A 22,589-nucleotide genomic window follows, 5' to 3' on the forward strand; every position below is an offset into this window, starting at 1 on the left:
GATTTGACCAGACGAAGAATGCGAAAACCCCGGTCTGGGTGGCAAGCCGCGGGTGCGCAGACTCTGCTGTCCAGGGCTTGGTTTCCGGAGGCCTCGCTGTGTGGGCGTGAGGGTGGGGGAGGGACTCACAGGTCTTTCCTTGGATGCTAAGTCTCTCCTTCTGGGCTCATGCCAGGTTGTTGCTTCAAAGCACTTTGCCGGTCAGTGAGGGAGACAGGCCCTTAAGTGCATAGGGCCGATCAGAGTCCTGTGCAGAGGGCAGCAGAGATGGTGGGCCGAGTCAGGCAGTCTCTCTGCAGTTCAGAAGATCCCTTGGCAGCTGGGAGGAGGGCCAGGCCTCGCCGACACCCCCATAAACCACTGCAGCAGCTCCCTTGGGCAGTTTGGCGATCCTGCAGAGCGAGGGTAACTGAGATCGGAAGAGCAGAGGGGGACTGGAATGCCTCGTCGGGGAGCGCTGATGTTGCGTGCCGGGTCCGTCTGATAGTAAATGCTCCAGAAGTGTCCATCCCTCCTCTCTATCTCTGATCTGCATGGCTCTGGGTGTGTTCCCAGAGGCTCAAATCCAGGTTCTGCAGCATGAGCTCAGAATCCCCTTGTCCTAGCTCAGCTTTGGGGCAAGCAGGTGTCGGCGTATCCTGGCAAACCTCCAGGAATGTGACCAGGGGGTTGCGTGTTTGCACTGAAGGAACGCCGACTTGGAGGCTTCTCTCTCAGAGCAGGGATCACTCTGGTTACTAGTGCTTCCGGCACAAAACTGGATCAGTGTAATGAGCCTTTGAATCTCATTACACAGACGGTGTGTGAATTGGAGGGTGCCCACCACCCAGAGGCTGGGCTTGGAGCCTCTGATGGGGCAGCTGTCTAAACAAGCAAGGAGAGTGTGTGTGACCGCAGGTGGCTGGGGTATCCATCTGGGCTGCCTGACCACGGTCAAGGTGTAAATCCCTTTCCAGAGGGAAATTCTTCCCTGTTGTACATGCCAGTGGTTCACAACTCGTATTTTCAAATAGCTTTAAAGTCATTTGATCCTTTGCAAAGTCCTTGGGAAAGGCGAACTTAGCAGCTGAGTTAGAGAAGGGGATACTGAGGCCCAGAGAGCATAGTAGGAATCCTGCACTCTGCTTCCCAGTCTGCCCCTGGATAGCCAGTTCCCTCAGGTCCATTTCCGCAGGGCTGACAGTGGTTCCTTTGCTCAACCACAGAGGTTAAGGGTCAGCGTTAATAATATCAGCCAAACTTCAGATGTTTTTTGTGGCCTGTTATTGAAGACATGTGGACTGTTGCAACGCCTGGGATCATGATAGTCGAGGACAACTCCAGCAGATGGAGGAGAGGAATCGTCCCGTGCCAGCCACGCGTCCAGGCTCCGTTAGACGCACCATTAGACGTCAGTGTGCTGCGGAGCGTCATGAGCCTGGTGCTCGAGAGGCAGTGAGTCGGCTGTCACATTTCGAGGCAGCGTGTATTGAATACAAATGGTCGGCTAATACCTGGTGCCGATGGCCTGTGATTACACACTAGAAGCAAGACGGGAGAGCTGGCTGGGACAAACAAAGATTTTCTTTAAGGAAGGCCTCCTGGGGGAGAAGTGGGTGTGCTTGAAACCTCGGGTTTCAAATCGCTCTACATGTTTCTAAAGGTTTCCAGACGTACGGTGCCTTGACTGAGCCCAAGAGAGGAGTAGTTAAGGGTCTTGGCAGCCTGCCCCGCCGTCAAGTGAGAACACAACCGGCAGGGCTGGCAGCAGAGGCACGGGCGCTCGGCCGCAGTCGCTGTCCCGGCCCGTGGTGGCCAGGAGCTGGGAGGGCGACGCCGTTCTCCGGCCGGCCAGAAACTCCGGATCTGCGGATTCTGCGGGCCATGCTAGGTGCTTTCCTCCCCGGTCTTAGATTCCAGGGGTGTCCTAGAATCCTTGAGATCTCCCCTAAAACACTGTGTGTGGGGCCGCTGCTGCCCCAAACGAAGCGCGGCCAGTGCATCCACACCACCCCAGTTCCATGTGTTTCGTTCCACGGGCTGCGGTCGTGTTCACGGCGAGCCCACTTCCCGATCCAGTCTGTTTCAGCTTGTGTTCTCCACAGGTCGCGAGGATACTTGAAGTGTCGGAAGAGATGAGGAAGAGCATGGGCGTGAGCTCAGGGCTGGAGCTCGTCACCTTGCCTTATGGCCACCAGCTGCGCCTGGACATAATTGAAAGGTGAGCAGTGCCGCCCCCTGCGTTTCGGGCCCGTCGCGCAGCAGCTTCCGGAACAGACCAACCCGGCCCGAGCCCTTCCCTTCTCCCGGAAGCCTTAGCCACAGAATTCCTGGAGAGGCACAAATAGATAGCACCGAGGAAGTCCAGGCACAAAGAACACGCTCCTGTCCCTGCTCCAGGAGGGAGTGGAGGACAGAAGAGATCGCTGGCCGGCGCTAGCCCAAGTCACCCCTGCGCCGGCCTGGGCCCGGGCGGGGCGGACACCTCGCCACCCGCAGCCCCACCTCCCTGAGCGGCCGCTGCTCTGTCTCTCCGGAGTTCAGGATCGCACGAGGAGTAAGTGGGAGTTCGTGGGAAGGGTTGGGAAGAACAGAGTCTGAACAGTGTTTGCTTTGAGAGGCGGGCAGGGGACGGCGGCGCTCAGGCCCCCCCGCCTCTGCGGCGTCACTGCCCCCTTCTCCCAGTCTCCCGAAAAAGCCCGCGGAAACCCACATGCCGGAGCGCTGGAGGCCTAGAAATTAAAAAGACAGAAATAGCGAGGCATGTTTTTAAAAGAAGTGCTAGACGAGATGCCCATATCGCCGCGGACGTTGGACTTGACGCACGTGAAAAGACCGTTGATTTTGGGCAAGACTGTCTTGTTATCTTAAGTATCCTGTTTTTTTCCAGCCAATTTCCTAATTGTCGTAACACAAACATGGGTTGTAATGGACACACGGACATTCTAGGTCATTAGTGCTGTCCGGGCCATCCTTCTGTGGCGGCTGAAATGTTTTTAGCTCATGACGGTAGCCACTAACGACAGGGGACTATCGAGAGCCTGGAATGTGGCACTGGAGGGACACACTGTTGTATTTTACTGTTTAAACAGCCGTATGTGGCTGGTGGACAGCACAGTCCTAGGAGGTCAGCCCCTAGAAAGTAAACGGTGCATTTCAGGGAGCCTGGGGGATCCGCTGCTTTCGAGGTTCCCTGGCCAGAAAGCAGATGAGCTGGCCCCCATACCGCCGTGACTCTGGTTCCCAGCCACGGAGAGAAAACACCCGGAATGCCGAATGAAAGGCTTCTGGGAGGCAGGAGGTTAGAAAATGGTCCTTGGCTTTGTTCAAGCATCCTTATTGTTTAATGCCTTTGGAGAATTGTGTGAATTTTCCTCCTTTTCCTACAGGCTTTCCTAGATTGTAGCCTCTCTCTGCAGGCACCCTCTCCCCTCCCCGAGCCCCAGGGGCCTGCTTCTCCGCTCCACTAGCTTTGCCCTCTGTTGTTGCTGGGCCATGGTCACTGTTTCAACAGAGGTGAGCCGTGTTGCCATGCGGCCCCATTCCTCACGCGAGGCATGTCGGCGCAAATCCCCCAGGTTCCAGGCCTTACTTTATCCCTGCCGTTGGGTATGTTGGACGTGCACTCAGGCCCAGGCGGAGGTCGGCCAGCTGGGGGCTCCTCAGGGCTGTTTTCCGACTTCCTCGCCTGTCTACATCTGTTTCCTCTTTCTCCTGATCGCCACTTCCCTGGGGCCTCTCTCCTTGCTGTGCTTCCTGGCCGGGGCTGACCTGGGGGACCTGCCTGCTAGAGCCTGGGGAGCGGGTTTCTTCCTTCCAGCTTGTGTACTAAATAAAGGCCAAGGTGATAGCCATTTCGAAGGGTCAGATGACATCATCTTCTTGTGTTTGAGAATCAGATACAGACCACCCTTTATTTTTAACTTACCACCTCACCCATCCCAGGCCTGCTGAGTGGAGATGTCCTTTGTGTAACATTCAGTGCCTCTTCTTGCCTCAGACCTGCCATGCTGAGTAGTTTTTCCTGTAGTGCTGTACACGGGAGTTTTAGGCACAGGGTGGTTGAATGAATGGATAGAATTACTCCGTTAACCATTGACATGATGCCAGAGAAGTAGAGAACCTGTCTTTTATTAAGGGCCGTTTAAAACACAGGAAAAAAACAGTGAACAGAAGAATCAATTGATGGCAACACGGGAAGCCAGTTTACCGTCAGTTAAAAGAAACATCGGAAATGCTCAGCTCAACCTTAACACTTAGTGTTAAGCAATTAATTAGCAAGAAATTAATAAGCAAGAAAACTCTTCAATAAATTCAGCAGGCAATAAAAATATACTTTGTTAGAATCCATTAATGAAGACCTCAGGAAGAAGAGAGAAGAAAGGTAGATGAGACAGACTGACAGAACGGACCAGGATGCAGAGGAAGTTGTGCACATAGAGACAACTGTGGTCACAACCACCATTTGCTAGCGGCCTGTCGGCAGCGGGCACTCTAGCGATTCTGACACCCCCACACCCTCTCTCTCTCACAACAACCCTTGCTCCCGTTTTTACAGTGAAGATATGGAGGAGTGGAGCAGTTAGGTGACAACCTGTGCTCACACCGCGAGGAAGCACCACACACACACACACACACACTCGGAGACAGCTGAGCTCATCACGGATTTCATAATCGCTAGAGAAAGCGGTGGGCTAGCCACTTGATGAATCATACCACCGTGGGCCTCTGTGGGCAGAGAGGAGTGCGCCCTGGAGTGACATCCTTGGCTGTGAACTTTGAGAACACGATGCCCCAGAGTGTCAAAGCCATGTTGTATTTTGGTAACCACACCTGTGGATGGGGGCTTCGCCTCCAGCACTGGTACCACACCTGACGGAAACTTCATGGAGGCCATTGTGGCCCAATGCAGTCAACTCGCTTGTCCTGACTGAGGGAGAGAAGGAAAGGATCGCGGTCTGTGCCGCCTGCCGTTAGTGGAGACTGCTCTGCGACCCCGTTCATATTAGTCCCCTTGTCATGTGGAGAAAAGATCACTCTGCTTCCTGTTGTGGGTCTGTGAGCTTGACCCGGGTAGTACAGGATGAGAAAAGGGAGGATTGTTGGCAGATACAAGATCTCTTTTATTAGGGTCTAACTTGACAGGGAAATTCCTGTCGGTCAGCCATGCAGTCTTTGTCCACATCTCCATTCACCTTCTGGCCTCTTGACCAGAGCCACAGACTCTCCATTCTTAGTTCCTCATTCCTTCTTAAGTTCCAAGACCCGTGTTGTCATCCTGGGTCAAGCATATGCTCTCATTTTTCCGTTCCTTCCCTTCCCCAGTCCGGGGTGCACAGTGGAGGTGGCCCAGGGCTTCCCTGAGGATGGGATTCCCCAGCGTGTTGAGGGACCAGGGGTCTCCCCAGACCTCTCGTGGTGCAAGGTACAAGGAGCCCCATGTACTTCTGAGCAGCTTCACCCCAGGAGGGCCTCTTCATGCTCCAGATGCAGGGTCGAACGTGGCCCTGTCCTGCGGCATCTGTCCTTTCTGACTCTAAACAGGGCACCCTCTGAGGCCTAGCCCGGGCCCTGCTGCTGTCAGTCTGTGAGCGGGGGGGTGTCTTGCCGTTGAAATCGGCCACCAGATTGAGCTGCCAGCGCATCACAAGGCGAAACGGCAAACAGCGCAAATCAAGTCCTTTTCCAGGCTGGTTTGCGTTCCTTTCCCCCTGGTCCTGTCTGCCCTGGGCCTGACCACTGATCTCCCTCCCTCCCAGACACAACACAATGGCCATCGGCATCGCAGTGGACATTCTGGGCTGCACGGGCACTCTGGAGGACCGAGCGGCCACCCTCAATAGGATCATCCAGGTGGCGGTGGAACTGAAAGACTCCATGGGGGACCTCTATTCTTTCTCCGCCATCATGAAAGCCCTGGAAATGCCGCAGGTAAATCGCCCCTGGATCAGTGCACCCTGCTCGCCTGTGTGGACTTAAGAGTTCTGAAAGGGGGTCTGCAAGCCCAGGCTTAGCAAACCACCCACGCTTCTAGTCAGTCTCGAAAGGTAGACTAAATCTTAGTGAAAGCAGCTTTAGTTAGGGGGCAACCCAAAGCAGTGTCCTGAGTGTTTCGGCTCTGTTTAAAAACTGGATTGTTGTCGACAGTGCACACTTTCTCTTTGGTGTTTTAAGAAAAGCCAACATCAAGAACGATTGGTTTTCCTTAAGAGCCAATTAGCAGATATGTCTGGCTAATGTGTGTCGTAAAAGAGACTGTTCCATCTGCGTCACCAGACATTTGGGGAGCTTATCTTTGAGGATACCCAGAGTGGTTTGTCTCAAAATTATGTTCCTCGGGTCACCTAAAACAGACTTCTGTTTAAAAATTCAGATTTCTAGCCCATCTGCCATTTAACCCCCTAATTAGAGTTTCTGAAGTCGGGCACTTTGAATTTATCTGCTTGGATGGGCTGTTTTTAGGATGAGTGTCAAACCTGAAAGCCTGTATTTAAAATCAAGTGGACGGACCTTATAGAGGAAAGTCATTCTGTCATCTTGATTGCCCAGAGTCAGTGTTCCCATTTCTGTTCTCCCCCACAAGGCCTAGATGTTTGTAATCTTGCCCTCAGGGTCCTCCAGTCCTATAAACGCCGTCTGCAAGCGGTAACACCAGAACCACTGGTCATTTAGCTTGGCTGTTTGCTAACTACAGACTATCTCTGAAAGCCTGCTGGGAGGCGCTCACTGAAAAGACCGCGCAGTCACATGTCCTGCAAGTCAGAGCATGTTAGGAACCTCATTTCCTGGCATTAAAGCAAGGTCACCTTAAAGACAAGCTGAACAACTTAGGGCCTTCACCAGGAAATTTTGAGGGGAATCAATTCCAACTACAATATCCTAAGAGTTTGAAAACTCCTTAATGTACTGGAATTTTGTAGGATCCATATTTGAAATAAGCAAATCCAGCTGTATTTTCATGATATACTGACTCCTGTAATAACAGGGGTTATAATTTTTCATTCAAGTGTTTTTAATTTGCATCGTGTTTATTTCTTCTTAGCCCAAATGGCCTCTAATTTTGGAAAGCCGAGGCACCAGGCTAAGCTGCATGTAGCCCTCCAGCCCAGAGCTTCCTCTGAGAGTAGTGAAGAGGAGGTTTGTGGGATCGTGTGCTTGCCATCCATGACCTCACACTCGGGTTAGGGACTTCTCCCAGCGCACCTTAATGTGCCTGTGCACGGGCTCCCTCGCCTCCAGCAGCCTCAGACTCTTCCCTGCTGGGGCATCTCAGCACGGAGGGCATGCAGTCCTCCAGGGTATTCCGCGCCCCCCCCGCCCCCCAGTGAGCTGGGGCACTGCCGGGGAGGGAGGTGGCAGACCCAGGGAAGGCTGAGGGGAATCACATCACCCCTGTGGTGTCACCGTCCCCATGTGATCCTCTACTCAACAGGCTCACGTGCCTTCTCTGCTCAGCTTCTCGTATCAAGAAAGAGCACCCAGCAGATGGGCCCAGATGAGAGGCCAGGGCTGCTTTGGGAAAGGCAGGTGCTTCAGGGAGGGGAAGAGAAGGGGCAGTGAGAAGAGAGAGGTGCATGGGGTGGCGGTGGGGGAGGGTGGCCAGAGGAAGACAAGTCGCCTCCTTTCCGTCCCAGCAGACCTGCTGGCGCCAGTTGCTTTTCCCCTTCCTCTGGGAAGACGCAGCTCTTAGAGGCCAAGGGAATCAATCTCTTCTCTGTCACTTACCAGCTATAAAACTTGGAGCTTCTGGTTTCTGATCTGTAAAATGAGGCCAAAATACTGCCTCATGGGGCATTGGAGGACTAAATGAAATTCTTCAAATACCCGACAGAGAGTTGACGCTCATTCCCCAAATATTAGTGCCCTTCCTCTTTCTTGTTTCATGTAAAAGAAACTTCAGACACTTGGGCTGGCTGGTTTTATGGTGTAGGTGGGGGTTGTCTCGGGGCGGTCAGAGTCCATGGCATATGTCGGCATTGACTAAACCGTTCTAAAAGAAAGAATGAAAAGGAGCCAGTGGGGTGGCATCGTGTGGTCTGGGCAATCTTCTGTGTGTCTCAGACATTATTACGAGGAAATGAAAATGCTAGGAAATGTATTCCTACATGCTTTCATCATTATAATCTCTGTGGACAGTTGGCAATTCCCATCAACATTTAAAATACGTGTATTCTTTGACCCAGTAGTTCCTTCTGGAAATTTATCCTCCAAATATTTTCACACACATACACATTTGCAAAATCTTCCCAAGGTAATTTCATAATGGAAAAAAATTTGTAAAACTCTTCTCTATGGGAGACTAGGTAAACTTTAGTTTATCCATAAACTGGAACATCATAAAGAAGTTTAACAAAATAAGGCTGTTCTTTGCTGTTTTATATGTACTTGAATGATTTCCAGGCAAAAAACTGAAAAATGTGTAAGGTATGATATGCCTTTTATTTTAAAAGTCATATATATGTATGTATGCACAGATACATGGACACATACAAGAAACTGATGAGGAGTTGGCTCTGGGATGGGCCATTAGAACAATACAGAACGGAGGGGCGGGGCGGGGATTAGCCTTTCTCTCTACACTGCTTTCAACTGCTTTGACTTGATTTTAAAAAGAGCCTCTTCCAAAATGATAACACCTTTCTTTCTTCCAGATCACAAGGTTAGAAAAAACGTGGACTGCCCTGAGGCACCAATACACCCAAACCGCTATCCTCTATGAAAAACAGCTGAAGCCTTTCAGCAAGATCCTGCACGAAGGCCGAGGTGAGCACAGGGTCAGCACAAGTGGGCGTGGTGGCCGCCCCACGTGTGTTTGTGAGACCGTTAGGTCCAATCTGCTCTGCTTTGATCAAAGCTTTAGCAGGACATTTCTCAGAGTTATCTGTGGGACTGTTGATGAATCATCAGGCTTTTATCAGATGACAGCGTCATTTCTAGAAGAACTACAGTTGCTAAAACAGGACGTGGGCTACCAGTCACCTTACTCTGTGCTTACCTTTCTTAATTGAGGTGTAATGTCTGTAACATTACATTAGTTGTTGGTGGACAATGTAATGAGTCAATATTTGTATATACTACAAAATGATCACAAGCTAATTAACATCCACATCATATACAGTTACAAAATTTTTCTTTCTTGTGATGAGCACTCTCAAGATCCACTCTCTGGGTTACATTCAAACGTGCAGTGCAGTATTATTAACTATAGTCACTGCGCTGTACATTACCTCCCCATGACTTACTCACTTTATACCTGGAAATTTGTATCTTTTGACCCTCTCCACCCATTTTGCCCACCCTTGACTCCCAGCCTCAAGCAACCACCAATCTGTTCTCTATATCCATGAGCTGAGGGGTTTTTGTTTTTGCATTTTTAGATTCCACATACAAGTGAGATCACTTTTTTCTGTGACATATTTCACTTAGCAGAATGCCCTCAAGGTGCATTCATTTTGTCAAACAGGATTTCATTTCTTATTTTTATGGCTGAATAATATCCCATTGCATGCACGTGCGCGCGTGTGTGTGTGTATAGTTATATATTTAAGTATCCCACATTATCCATTCCTCCATTGGTGGACACTTTGGTTGTTTCCATATCTTGGCTATTGTAAATAATGCAGTGAATGTGGGGTGCAGATATTTTTTTGAGTATTTTTGTTTTCTTCAGATAAATAGCCAGAAGTGGAACTGTTGGATAATATGATAGTTCCATTTTTAATTTTTTGAAGAATCTCCATACTGTTTTCTATAGTGGCTGTACTAATATACATGCCTGCCTACAGTGCACAGGTGTTCTCTTTTCCCCACATCCTTGCCAACATTTCCTAGTTCTTGGCTTTTTGCTATAGCCATTCTAATAGGTGTGAGGTGATATCTCATTGTGGCTTTGATTTGCATTTCCCTCATGTTGAGAAACTTTCCATGTACCTGTTAACTATCTGCGTCTCCTCTGGCAAGATGTCTATTCAGATCGTCTGCCTTTTTCATTGCGTTTTTTTTTTTTTCTGTTGACTTATGTGAGTTTTTTTATATATTTTGGATGTTAACCCCTTATCAAATAGATGATTTGCAAATATTTTCTCCCATTGAGTAGTTTGCCTTTACATTTTGTTGATGGTTTTCTTTGTTGTGCAGATGATTTTTCGTTGGCTGTAGTCCTACTTATTGATTTTTGCCTTTGCTGTCTTTGCTTTTGGTGTCAGAAAAAAAAATCATCACCAAAACAAATGTCAGGGAGCTTCTGCCTATGTTTTCTTCTAAGAGTTCTGTGGTTTCAGGTCTCACATTCAAGTGTTGAATCCATTTTGAGTTGATATTTGTGTGGTGTAAGGTAGTGCTCCATTTTCTTTATTTTACATGTGGCTCTCCAGTTTTCCCAGCACCATTTATTGAAGAGACTGTCCTTTCTCCACTGTATGTTCTTGGATCCTCTGTCATAAATAAATTGGCCGTAGATGCATGGGTTTATTTCTGGGCTCTCAATTCTGTTTCATTGGTGTAGATGTCTATTTTTATGCTAATACCATACTGTTTTGATTACTATAGCTTTAGAATCTAGTTTGAAACCAAGGAGCATGATGCCTCTGGCTTTGTTCTTTCTCAAAACTCCTTTGGCTATTCGGGGTCTTCTGTGGTTCCCCCATATTTTAGGATTGTTTGTTCTATTTCTGTGAAAAATGCCATTGGAATTTTATAAGGATTGCATTGAATCTGTAGATTGCTTTAGGTAATATGGACATTTTAACAATATTAACTCTTCCAAACCACAAATACAGAATATCTTTCCATTTGTTTGGGTCTTCTTCAATTTCTTTCATCAGTGTCATATAGTTTTCAGTATATAGGTCTTTCAGCTCCTTGGTTAAATTTATTTCTAGGTATTTCATTCTTTTTCATGTAACTATAAATGGGATTTTTTAATTTCTCCTTCTGATAGTTCGTCGTTAGTGTATAGACATGCAGCAGACTTTTGTATATTTTGTATTGTGCAACTTGACTGAATTTGTGTATTCTAACAGTTTTTGGTTTCTATATATAATATGTCACCTACAAATAGTGACAGTTTTACTTCTTTCCAATTTGGATGCCTTTTATTTTTTTCTTGCCCATTTGCTCTGTCTAGGACATCCAATATTATGTTGAATAAAAGTGGTGAGAGTGGGCATCCTTGTCTTGACCCTGATCCTAGAAAAAAAGCTTTCAGCTTTTCGATCTTGAGTATTAGCTGTGGGTTTGTCAGATATGACCTTTATTATGTTATGATATGAGGTCTGTTCCTTCTATACCTACTTTGTTGAGAGTTATCATAAATGGATCTTGAATTTTGTCAAATCCTTTTTCTGCATCTACTAAGTTGATCATATGATTTTTTTTTATTTGATTTTATTTGAGAGAGAGAACACATGAGCAGTGGGGAGGGGCAGAGGGAGAGGGAGAAACAGACGCCTCACTGAGCATGGAGCCCGATGCAGGACTCGATCCCAGGACCCCCGGATCATGACCTGAGCCAAAGGCAGACGCTTAACAGACTGAGCCACCCAGGCCGTCCCTGTATTCTGTTGCTTTTGGATGGAATACTCTGTAGTATATATTTGTGAAGTCCATCTGGTCTAACATGTTGTTAAGGCCAGTATTTCCTTACTGATTTTCTGTCTGGATGATCTATCCAGTAAGTGGAGTATTAAAGTCTTCTAATATTGGAGCGCCTGGGTGGCTTAGTCTTTAAGCGTCTGCCTTCGGCTCGGGTCATGATCCCAGGGTTCTGGGATCGAGCCCCACATCAGGTTCCTTGCTCAGCAGGGAACCTGCTTCTCCCTCTCCCTCTGCCCCTGCTTGTGTCCCGTCTCTCGCTGTCTCTCTGTCAAATAAATTTTTTTAAAAATCTTTAAAAAAATAGTCTTCTATTATTATTGTGGTGTTGTCTGTTTCTTCCTTTAGGTCTGTTACTATTTGCTTTATATATTAGGTGCTTCTATGTTGGATAGATAAATATTTACAAATGTTATATTCTCTTGTTGGATTGACCTCTTTATGTAATGCTCTTTTTTTGTTTCTTATTACAGTCTTTGTTTTAAAGTCTATTTTGTTTGATAAAGTATAGCTACTCAAGCTTTCTTGTGATTTCCACTAGCATGATTATCTTTTTCCATCTCTTCACTTTGAGTCTGTGTGTGTTCTTGTATCTGAAGTTAGTCTCTTGTAGGAAGCATAAAGATGGGTCTTTTTTTATCCATTCAGTTACTGTATGTCTTGATTGGAAAATTTAGTCCATTTACATTTAATTGCTGATAGGTATGTACTTCTTGCCATTTTGTTCATTGTTTTCTGGCTATTTTATCCTTCCTCTCTGCTCATTTCTTCCCTTGTTCTCTTCCTTTGTAGCTTGATGATTTTCTTTAGTGCTATGCATGGATTCCTTTCTCTTTATCTTTTGTGTATCTGCTGTAGGCTTTTGCTTTGTGGTTACCATGAGGCTTACATATAACAACTTATAACAGTCTATTATTGAAGTTGATACCAAGTTAAGTTTGAATGCATTCTAAATCTGTACATTTTTACTCCCCACAACATTTTGTTTCCGATGCCACATTTTACATCTTTTTATCTGTTTTCTAATTATTGTAGTTAGGTTTACCACTTTTGCTTTTAACCTTCATACTAGCATTATAAGTAATTAATCTACTTTTACTGTCTATTTACTTTTACCAGTGAAATTTGTATTTTTACGTTTTGTTACTAATTAACGCCCTTTCTTTCCAGCTTACAGAAGTCCCTTTAATATTTCTTATACAGCCAGTTTAGTAGTAATGTACCCCTTTATCTTTTATTTGTTGAGAAAACTCTTTATTTCTCCTCCAATTCTGAATGATAGTGTTGCCAGATAGAGTATTCTTGGTTGGAATCTTTTTTCCTTTAGCATTTTGAATATATTGTGCCAGTCCCTTCTGTCCTCTAGAGTTTCTGCTGAAAAATCTGCTGGTAGAGTCTTATGGTGGTTCCCCTGTACATTACAGGTTGTTTTGTCTTGTTGCTTTTAAGATTTTTTCCTTTTCTTTAACTTTTGACATTTTAATTATAACGTGTCTTGGTTGGTGTGGATCTTATTTGTAACTCTCTGGGCTTTCCTGGATCCGGGTCTATTCCTTAGGGAGGTTTTCAGTCTCTTTTCTTTTTTCTTCTGGGACCCCTATAATGCAAATGTTAGTTTAAGGGAATTATGGAACATCATTAAGAAGACTATCTTCACTTTTTTCATTCTTTTTTGCTGCTCTGATTGTATGAGTTCCAGTATCTTGTCTTTGAGTTCATTAATCCTTTCTTCTGCTTCATCTAGTCTGTTGAAACTCTACTATAATTTTCAGTTCAGTTGTTTTCTTCAGCTCTGTGACTTCTATTAGGTACTCTTATATTTTCTATCTCTTGAAGTTCTCGCTGTGTTTATCCTTTTCCCAAATTCAGTGAGCATCTTTATGACCATTATTTTGAACTCTTTATCAAGTAATTACCTATCGCCATTTCATTAAGGATTTTTCTGAGGTTTTCTCTTATTCTTTCATTTGGAACATATTCCTGTTTCTTCATTTTGCTTGACTCTTTGTGTTGGTTTCTGTGCATAAGATAAAACAGCCACCTCTCCCAGGCTTGAAGAAGTGGCCTCACGTAGGAAATAAACCTTATTCAACTCTGATCTAGTTCTTGGTTGTCTCCCTAACCTTTGTGATTGTCTAAGCAGTCTTTTATTTTTAATGGCTCCCAGTAGTTGAGGATATGCCAAGACCTGTCAATGTCCCAAAGGGGAGGGTCTCAGCCAGCACCTAGATTCAGGCCAGTTGGAAGCCAGACCCTCAGGCATTAGTTTTTTTTAATTATGAAAATATATATAGTCCTGTGGGAATGCAAGCATAAGCCCCACTGGCCACCAGAACAGGGTGATGTGGGTGTCCCATGGATGGCAGTTGCAAAAAAAAAAAAAAAAAGCTTCAAACAAGTGTATTAGCTAGCTCCCTTCTAGGCAGTATCAGGAAGCAGTAGCAAGGCAGAGGGAGAGTGCAAAGATGGTGCCCACCAGCCTACATTACCTGAAAGCATCTCTGTAGGCCCCCAGTTGTGTGCCAAAAGTGAAGCCTGCCTCTCGGGCTAAAGCTACAGGACAAGCAAATAGGCCTTCTTCACAGGAAGACTGGGGTGTGTTTCAGTCTGCTGTCTTTGCAGCGCCCTGGGGGTGCCTGCCTAGAACTCTGTTTCCAACTGTTACAGTTCTGTGAGACACAGGATCACAGTTCCCCTAGCCTTCACAGCCAGGTGATCAAGAGTGTATCATGGGGAGCACCCACAAAAACTGAGGCACCAAATGTGTGTAAAAGCTTCCCTCTGAAGATACTGGCACTGTGCAGTTTGGCAGAGGGAGAGCATGAAGATGGTGCCTGCCAGCCAGCGGGCCCCTAGATGTGTGCTAAATTAGCCTGCACCTCAGACCAACACTTCAAGATTAGCAAATGAGCTCCTCTCGATCCGCTGCCTCCGTGCTGAGCCCTGGTGCAAGTGGGTGCACAAGCCCTTTAAGAGCCTTTCTTAGTTTGTTACAGCCTGTGGGTCTCATGGATGTGACAGGGTTGATTTTCAAAGCTAGATGTTTTAGGGGCTCATCTCTTAGGTGCAGTTTTAAAGTTGGGGTGTCTAATGTGGGGTTCAAACCCTTCACTCCTCAGGGAGAAAGCTCCAAGTTTTGAGTTCTCTCCCAATAGTGCCAGGATTGAGGTTTATGGTGAGATTGGGTCCTGGCCTCTCCTACCTGCTTCGATGTGGGCCTTGTTTACCCGCTGTGTAGGAGTTGCTCAGTTTTTAGGGTTTTTTCAGAGGAAGTTCCATATTTAGCTGCAGATTCAGTGTGTCCACTGGGGGTGGGGAGCACAGGCTCTTCCTATGTCACCATCTTGAATTGGAACTCTCTTTGCTTAACTTTGAAAAAAAAAAATACAACATGGAAAACTTTACCCCGTTTTTCAGAGTCTACGTGTGTTCCCCCCAACAAAATATCAGTCCCACTATTGATGCCTCTTGTGACCTTGATGGAGCGCCAGGCTGTCACTTTTGAAGGAACTGACATGTGGGAAAAAAATGATGAAAGCTGTGAGATTATGCTGAACCACTTGGCCACAGCCCGGCTCATGGCAGAAACTGCAGACAGCTACCGGATGAATGCTGAGAGGATCCTGGAAGGTAAGAGCTGTTTTCTGTAAGCTGCTCTCTACTCTGCATAATAATTAGAATGAAGGAACAAAGAGCATGGATGCTCTCAGTTCGGAAAAGACAAAGTAGGAAAGATTAAGGCATGGAATTTCCTTTCTTATGATTGATCATTATTTCCTCTTGTCCCTAAGTGACTTGAGAATCCTGTTTCTCCTTTTCCATGTGTTCTGTTGTGTCAGTGGCATAGAATAAATTGAGAGGGTCAGGAAGGAATTGGTCAGCTTGCCTACCATGAGTACTTCTGATTGGAGCTATGTGAAGGTGGGCTAACGTAAGGAGTTAGAGTTCTATGTGAATTCATTTATCTGCATTCCTGTTTCTTCCCACATTGGGAGGTGAGCTCCCCTGATTTTAGCAACAGAGGGTCCAATACAGGCAAAGGCACTGCTGAGAGAGTTGGGAGAAAAGTATAAACCACCAGTACTTAGGTTTGGATCAGTGTAAAGTGTGTCTTAAGGAATGACCAACTAGGCTGAAGGAGGTGGATATAGGTGGGAAGGCCTTCCATGTAGGACTCTGGCTGAGGAAGAGCCTGTGAAGGGTTTTAAACATGGGATAGTGTCATGACATGGTCAGATTTATGTTTTAAATATGGCATCTGTTTGTGGGAGGGCTGAAGGCTTGCATGCAAAAAGATCATTTAGGAAGCAAGATAAGAAGGAGGGCTTTACCCAAGGTGGTATCAGGAATGATTATTTTCTCTTCTTCACTGTATTTTTAAAATTCTTCAAGGGCCCAAAGTTTCACCCACAAGGTTAAGAAAGAACTACATAGGGCAGGAGAGGCCTATTTATTTCATCCTAAAACAAAGTTGTTGCTCCAGAACCAGAATTTGGGACTGAACAGTTTACACTCTATCTGCTGTAGGGTTAAGAACGACATACCTCTTTCAATTTTTATCTCAGAAAGTTCTCTAGGGTTGGCAGTGTAGGATTCAGAAAATAAACCACCTAATTTCAATTCCCCAGATATTAGAGTGTCTGCTTATACAAAGCTAATAACTATGTTAGTTAGATGTTGCCTAAGCCAATATATTAGGATGGGTTTTGAGAAAAGGGCTTTAAGCTGCTTTACAGCAAATCACTTTAAAGGTATCTAATGGCATTTCTCAGTTAATCCTGCTACAGGTTTATGTAGCAAGTTTCCATTGCTGGAAGTAACTATGAACCCAGTAAGGGTAGAGATTTTCACACCAACATATACCCAGCCCAAGGCAGGGACTCAAAGCATATTAATTGAATGATTGGAAGACATTGTCGAGCCTCTGGTGTGTTATCTGTCAAAGATATTCTGGCATCACAGGGAAAGGTGGAGTGGAGGGCTTCTATTATTTTCTCACAAAGATCCTATAAATCTAGATGGTAGAAATAGATTTAAGGACAGAGGAGATTAATCCAGCAGGAACCAAGGATGAGAACCATGTGCCTGTATGACTCTTTGTCTGGAGTTTTCTATCTCTCAAATAGTTGACTGAATATCCTTGGCTTTAAGTAGACAGATCTTCTCTTACGTTACAGAAAAGAGTCACGAAACAGATCACACATATATGGCTGTCCATATATTTTTTTTTTTTTTAAAGATTTTTTTATTTATTTTACAGAGAGAGAGATAGCGAGAGCAGGAACACAAGCAGGGGGAGTGGGAGAGGGAGAAGCAGGCTTCCCGCTGAGCAGGGAGCCCGATGTGGGACTCGATCCCAGGACCCCGGGATCATGACCTGAGCCGAAGGCAGACGCTTAACGACTGAGCCACCCAGGCGCCCCTGTCCATATATTTTTGAGAATGGTGCCAATGTAATTCATTGGATATAGTCTTTCAACAAATGGTGTTGGAATTATTGGATATGCTAGGCAAAAGAAAAAAATGAACCCTGGGCGCCTAGGTGGCTCAGTCGTTTAAGTGTCTGCCTTCAGCTCAGGTCATGATTTCAGTGTCCTGGGATCGAGTCCACATCGGGCTCTCTGCTCAGTGGGGAGTCGGCTTCACCCTCTCTCTCTCCAAAAAAAAAAAAAAAAAATCTTAAAAAAAAAAAAAAATGAATCCTGATCCTTACCTCATACCATACACACTAATCAATCCAAAATGGATCATAGGTCCAAATGTAAGAGCTAAAGTGTAAAGCTCCTATAAGATAACGTAGGGGAAATTCATTGCCCTTGGATTAGCAAAGCTGTTTTAGGACACAAAAAGCAGGAACCATTAAGAAAAATTTTTGATAAAATTATAAATTTTGCTCTTCAAAAGACACCATTAAGAAAGTAAAAAGGCAAACCACAGACTAGAAGAAAACATCTGCTAAACATTTATCTGATAGAGGATTTATATCTAGACTATATAAAGAACTCTTACAACTCAGTGAGAAGACAAACAAGATTTGAAGAGACAATATACCAGAGAAGATCTGCCAGTGACAAATAACTATATGGAAAGACATTTAAAGCATTAGTCATTAGGGAAATGTAAATTTAAACCACAATGAGACAATACCACATACTGTCTAAAAGAATAATAATATTGGGGCACCTGGGGGCTCAGTTGTTAAGCGTCTGACTTTTCATTTCAGCTGAGGTCTGTTCAGGCCCCATGTTGGGCTCCACACTGGACGTGGAGCCTACTTAAAAAAAAAAAAAAGACAATAAATACTAAGATTTGGCAACTTATAGAGAAACTGGAGCTGGTGAGAATATAAAATGGTACAGCCATTTTGGAAGAGTTTGACAGTTTCTTTAAAATAAACATACCGGGGTGCCTGGGTGGCTCAGTCGTTAAGTGTCTGCCTTTGGCTCAGGTCATGATCCCAGGGTCCTGGGATCGAGCCCCGCATCGGGCTCTCTGCTCTGCAGGAAGCCTGCTTCTCCCTCTCCCACTCCCCCTACTTGTGTTCCCTCTCTCACTGTGTCTCTGTCAAATAAATAAAATCTTTAAAAAAAAAATAAAATAAAACATACCTACCGTATGACCCAGTAATTCCTCTCCTAGAGAAATGAAAACACAGGTCCACACACACACTTACATACAGATGTTTACAACATCATTCATAACAGCCAGAAACTAGAAACAATCCCAATGTCCATCAGTTGGTGAATGGATAAACAAAATGTGGAATGTCCGTATAACCAAATGCTACTCAGCAATAAAAAGGAATGAATTGATAACTTGTGACAATATGGAATAGTCTCAAAAACATGGTGCTAGATAAAAGAAACCAAAAAGCCCACATTGTATGATTCCATTTATATCAAGTTTCTAGAAAAGGCAAAACAATAGCAACACAAAGCAAAGACGTACCAGGTAACTTTCTAGGGTGATGGAAATGTTCTAACACTGGTGGTGGTGATGTATAACTTGTATAGGCTTACTATTATATATCAGACTGCAGCTACAATAGGTGAATCATGACACATAAATTAATTATACATCAATAAAGCTGTAAAAACAAGGCATTTTGAACACTCCTTCCCACAGTGGCTTGTGCACACAAATTTTATTCTATCATGTTTCAGTGAGTTTACTTGGTATTCCTTCTCCAAAGGTGCTCAGGTCCTTGAGGACTGGGCTCTGCCCTTTTCTTATATAAAGCAGAGCCTATAGTTTTCTTTGGGGGCATTTTTAAAGTTCTGATAGAAAATGAAGTTCATTTTGATCTGACTTTAAGCAAGTAGGTTTTTAGTCTATTGCTGACATTACGTTTGAAAACTGAAGTAACTGTTCTTTTTTTATTAGGTTTTCAACCAGATGAAGAAATGAGTGAAATCTTCAAGACTGAATTTCAAATGCGATTGCTATGGGGCAGCAAAGGTGCACAAGTGAATCAGACAGAGAGATATGAGAAATTCAGCCAGATTTTAACTGCCCTCTCACGTAAACTGGAACCTCCTCCTGTAAAGCAGGCAGAGCTTTGCTAACTCTCCAGGGAACCTTAGGGTATTATTTGAAGCTTCTCCAGTTTCCTCTGTGGGAAGGCTTATCATTTGATAAAGTAATAATGTGCAAATCTGACAGTATACAAGCTTTTAGTATCCACAGGATATTAAACATGTAAATTACACAGAGCACACTTATTTATGAATTGTTTAAAATTACTACTGATTTTAAAATGATAATTTATTATGAAGGTAACTATTGCTAATGTTGATCAGCAAATTTAAGAGAAGACCTAGCTATGTTGGCTGGTTGCTTTCTTTTTCTGAGGTATTTGACCATTTTAGTTTAAATTCCTTGTCAGATAAGTGTAAATAGAAAAGAGTTTAAAAGCATGAAACATTATGGAAGGTATCAGTTGTATGATATTCTTTAAATATGAAAAATGTAAACAGTCATATGAAAATATATCTTTTTGTGAAATAATTGTATCTGGTCTCTTTAATATTAAATAACTCATAGTACAATAATTACACCTCCTACCTCCCTGGGGTATCCTCTTCCCTAGATACTATATCCTAATAATAAACCAAAATTAATGAGAATGATAGGGAAATTTTAATATTTGTGGCTTGGGAGACAGTGAATAGTGATACAAGGTAGACCTGGCTCTAGAAGACCTAGGTTCAAAGTGAAGCTGTGGTACTTGCTAGCAGTTAGTTAGTTGGGCTTTGGTCAAGTTAAGCTCATCATGTGTGTGCAGTACAGCACCCGGTATAAAGTGAGTACCCAGATGCTAGTATACTTCATGACATCACTTCATGCATTTGAAAATAATCGACTGCTGAGCTTCCAGTTCAAGATGGCAACATAGGAAAACCCTGAACTCACTTCTTCCACAGATACACCAAATCTGTTCCTATTTATAAAGCACATCCTCCTAAAGAAGTGAGGGCTGACTGAATAGCTTCTACAGCAAAAGATAGACCACACAGAGAACAGCAAGAGGGATGGTGACACAGTAACAAAGAAAACCCCTACTCCCAAAGCTGCAAACTGCAGTGGGGAGGGATGGTAATGAAGGACCAGGAGCAGATTTGTTTGCCCGGGGGTATAGAAAAGCCATGGTTTAAAAGGGCAACTAGAACATAAAGGAACCAGCCCTAGAACCCTGCCAAATAGTGGGGGAGCTGCTGGAACTCTAGAGGGTCAGAGGGACTGGTGAGCACCACAGTTTGTTTCCCCTTCACCTTGACAGTGCAGATAGAGCATGGTCCTGGCACCAGAGCCCCTAGCCCACACCAGCCCCAAATGCCTGGGGTGCAGACAAAAGCCATAGTTTATAAGGGCAACTCGAATATAAAAGGTCCAGCCCTGGAACTCCACCAAAAGGCAGAGAGCCACTGCAATGCTCTCTGGTCAGAGGAGCTGGTGACACTGTTTACATTCTCCCTCCACCTTTATAGCATGGAAGGGAGCAGCCTACTGCTTCCACAAGCCCCTGCCCCTAGCCCACACCAGCCCAAGCCATCCCACCAGAGTGGCCTCAGTGTGCCACATACTGGACACCCCCGGTTAGCACCCCTATGGCTCCAGCTGTCTCAGCAAGGTGAGACATTCCAGGCCCATGCCACTTTGGCTCCAAATGACTCGCTAGGGCAGAATGCTCCAGGACCTCCTGGCTCATGCCCTTTATGGCTCAGGGTGCCCCCTGTGTGAAATGACTTGGGACATTAGACTGCACCCCACTTGGGATCAGTCACCCCACCAGGGCGCCTCCTGTGCAGAACACCCTGGGACACCCAAGCTTACACCCACTTTAGTTTCAGCTGCCCTGCCAGGGCACCCTCTGCAGAGTGCCCTGGAACCCAAGGCTTGCACTAATTTCAGCTTCAGCTATCCTGCCAGGTGCCCTCTACACAGAAAACCCTGAGACCACCCTGGCCCACACCCACTTCAGCTCTGGCCATGGCACCAGGGCAGCCCTAGCAGGGTGCCCAGGACCCCTAGCCTGTGCCAGCCACAGCTGCAGCCAACCAAAATCACCAGGCACACACAGTTTACACAGGGGACAACAATACACAAGACCATTCCTTCAAACTTAGGAGAAATAGCTGTTCCATCTAATTCATAGAAACAAACATAGAAACTCAACCAAAATGAGAGGAATATATTCCAAACAAAAGAACAAGACAAAACCTTGGAAAAAGAACTAATGAAACAGAGATAAGCAATATGCCTGATAGAGTTCAAAGTAATGGCTGTAAAAATGCTCACTGGACTGGATAGAAAGTGGATGAATTCAGTGAGGATTTTAACAAAGAGACAAATACAAAAAAGAACCAGAGTTAAAGAGTACAATAACTGAAATGAAAAATACACTAAAGGGAATTAACAAGAGATTAGAGAATGCAACAGAATGGATCAGCAATCTGGAAGGCAGATAGTGGAAAGCACCCAAGCTGAACAGCAAAAAAAAAAAAAAAAAGAAAGAAATAAAGAAAAGAAAATCAGGATAGGTTAAGGGATCTCTTGACAACATGAGGTAAACAAGTATTCTAAGGGTCCCAGAGGAGAAAAGAGAGAGAGAAAGGGGAAGAACACTTAAAATAACTGAAAACCTCTCTAACCTGGGGAAGGAAATACACACCCAAGTCCAGGAAGCAAATAAAGTTCTAAAGATAGACCCAAGAAGGTCCACATCATGACACATAATAATTAACATGTCAAAGATTAAAGATAGATAATTCTACAAGCAGCAAGAAACAACTAGTAACATACAAGGGAAACCCCATAAGTCCATCAGTTGACGTCTCATCCGAAACTTTGCAAGCCAGAAAGGAGTGGCAGGATACATTCAAAGTGCTGAAGGGAAAAAAGCTACAACCAGGAATACTCTGCCCAGCAAGGTTATCATTCAGAATTAAGGGACAAAGAGTTTCTCAGACAAACAAAAGTTAAAGGAGTTCACCACCACTAAACCAGCCTTACAAGAAATGTTAAAGGGACTTCTTTAAGTGGTAAAGAAAAGGCAGTAATGAGAAGAAAATTATGAAAAGAAAAAAATGACACGAGTAAAAGCAAACATACAGAGAAGGTAGTAATCACTTATAAAGCTAGTATGAAGGTTAAAGACAAAAGTAGTAAAACTATATCTAAACAATTAGTTAAGGGGGACTCACAAAATAAAAATATGTAAAATATAACAACATATACATAAAACATGGGGGGGGCAGATGAGTAAAAATGAAGTTCTCTTATAATGTGTTCAAATTTAAGTGACCATAGACTTACACATATGACGGCTATATACTTAGGATGTTACATACAAATCTCATAGAAACCACACACCAAAAACCTATGATACACAAGAAATAAAGTGAAAGAAAGCCAAGAATAACACTAAAGAAAGTCATCACAAGAGAGCAAGAGAAGAAAACTACAAAATCAGAAAACAATGAACAAAATGGCATTAAGTACATACCTATCAATAATTA

At 44.6% G+C, this 22,589-nt stretch overlaps 1 protein-coding gene across 8 annotated transcripts in view; it reads left to right on the top strand.

The window, feature by feature from the left end:
• The window catches only part of BCAR3 (BCAR3 adaptor protein, NSP family member), a 238,749-nt gene extending 219,171 nt beyond the window's left edge, over nucleotides 1-19,578 (top strand). For all 8 annotated transcript variants that reach the window (XM_078072737.1, XM_036118099.2, XM_036118107.2 and 5 more), the window contains 5 exons: nucleotides 2,085-2,200; nucleotides 5,739-5,910; nucleotides 8,631-8,742; nucleotides 14,989-15,201; nucleotides 18,955-19,578. In XM_078072737.1, coding sequence (XP_077928863.1) covers nucleotides 2,085-2,200; nucleotides 5,739-5,910; nucleotides 8,631-8,742; nucleotides 14,989-15,201; nucleotides 18,955-19,136 — 795 coding nt within the window. In that variant the 3' untranslated portion in view covers nucleotides 19,137-19,578. The remainder of the gene's footprint in view (nucleotides 1-2,084; nucleotides 2,201-5,738; nucleotides 5,911-8,630; nucleotides 8,743-14,988; nucleotides 15,202-18,954) is intronic.
• Nucleotides 19,579-22,589: the final 3,011 nt, after the last annotated feature.

The sequence above is a fragment of the Halichoerus grypus genome, chromosome 5, assembly GCF_964656455.1.
Source record: "Halichoerus grypus chromosome 5, mHalGry1.hap1.1, whole genome shotgun sequence".
In the NCBI taxonomy this organism is placed as follows: Eukaryota; Metazoa; Chordata; class Mammalia; order Carnivora; family Phocidae; genus Halichoerus; species Halichoerus grypus.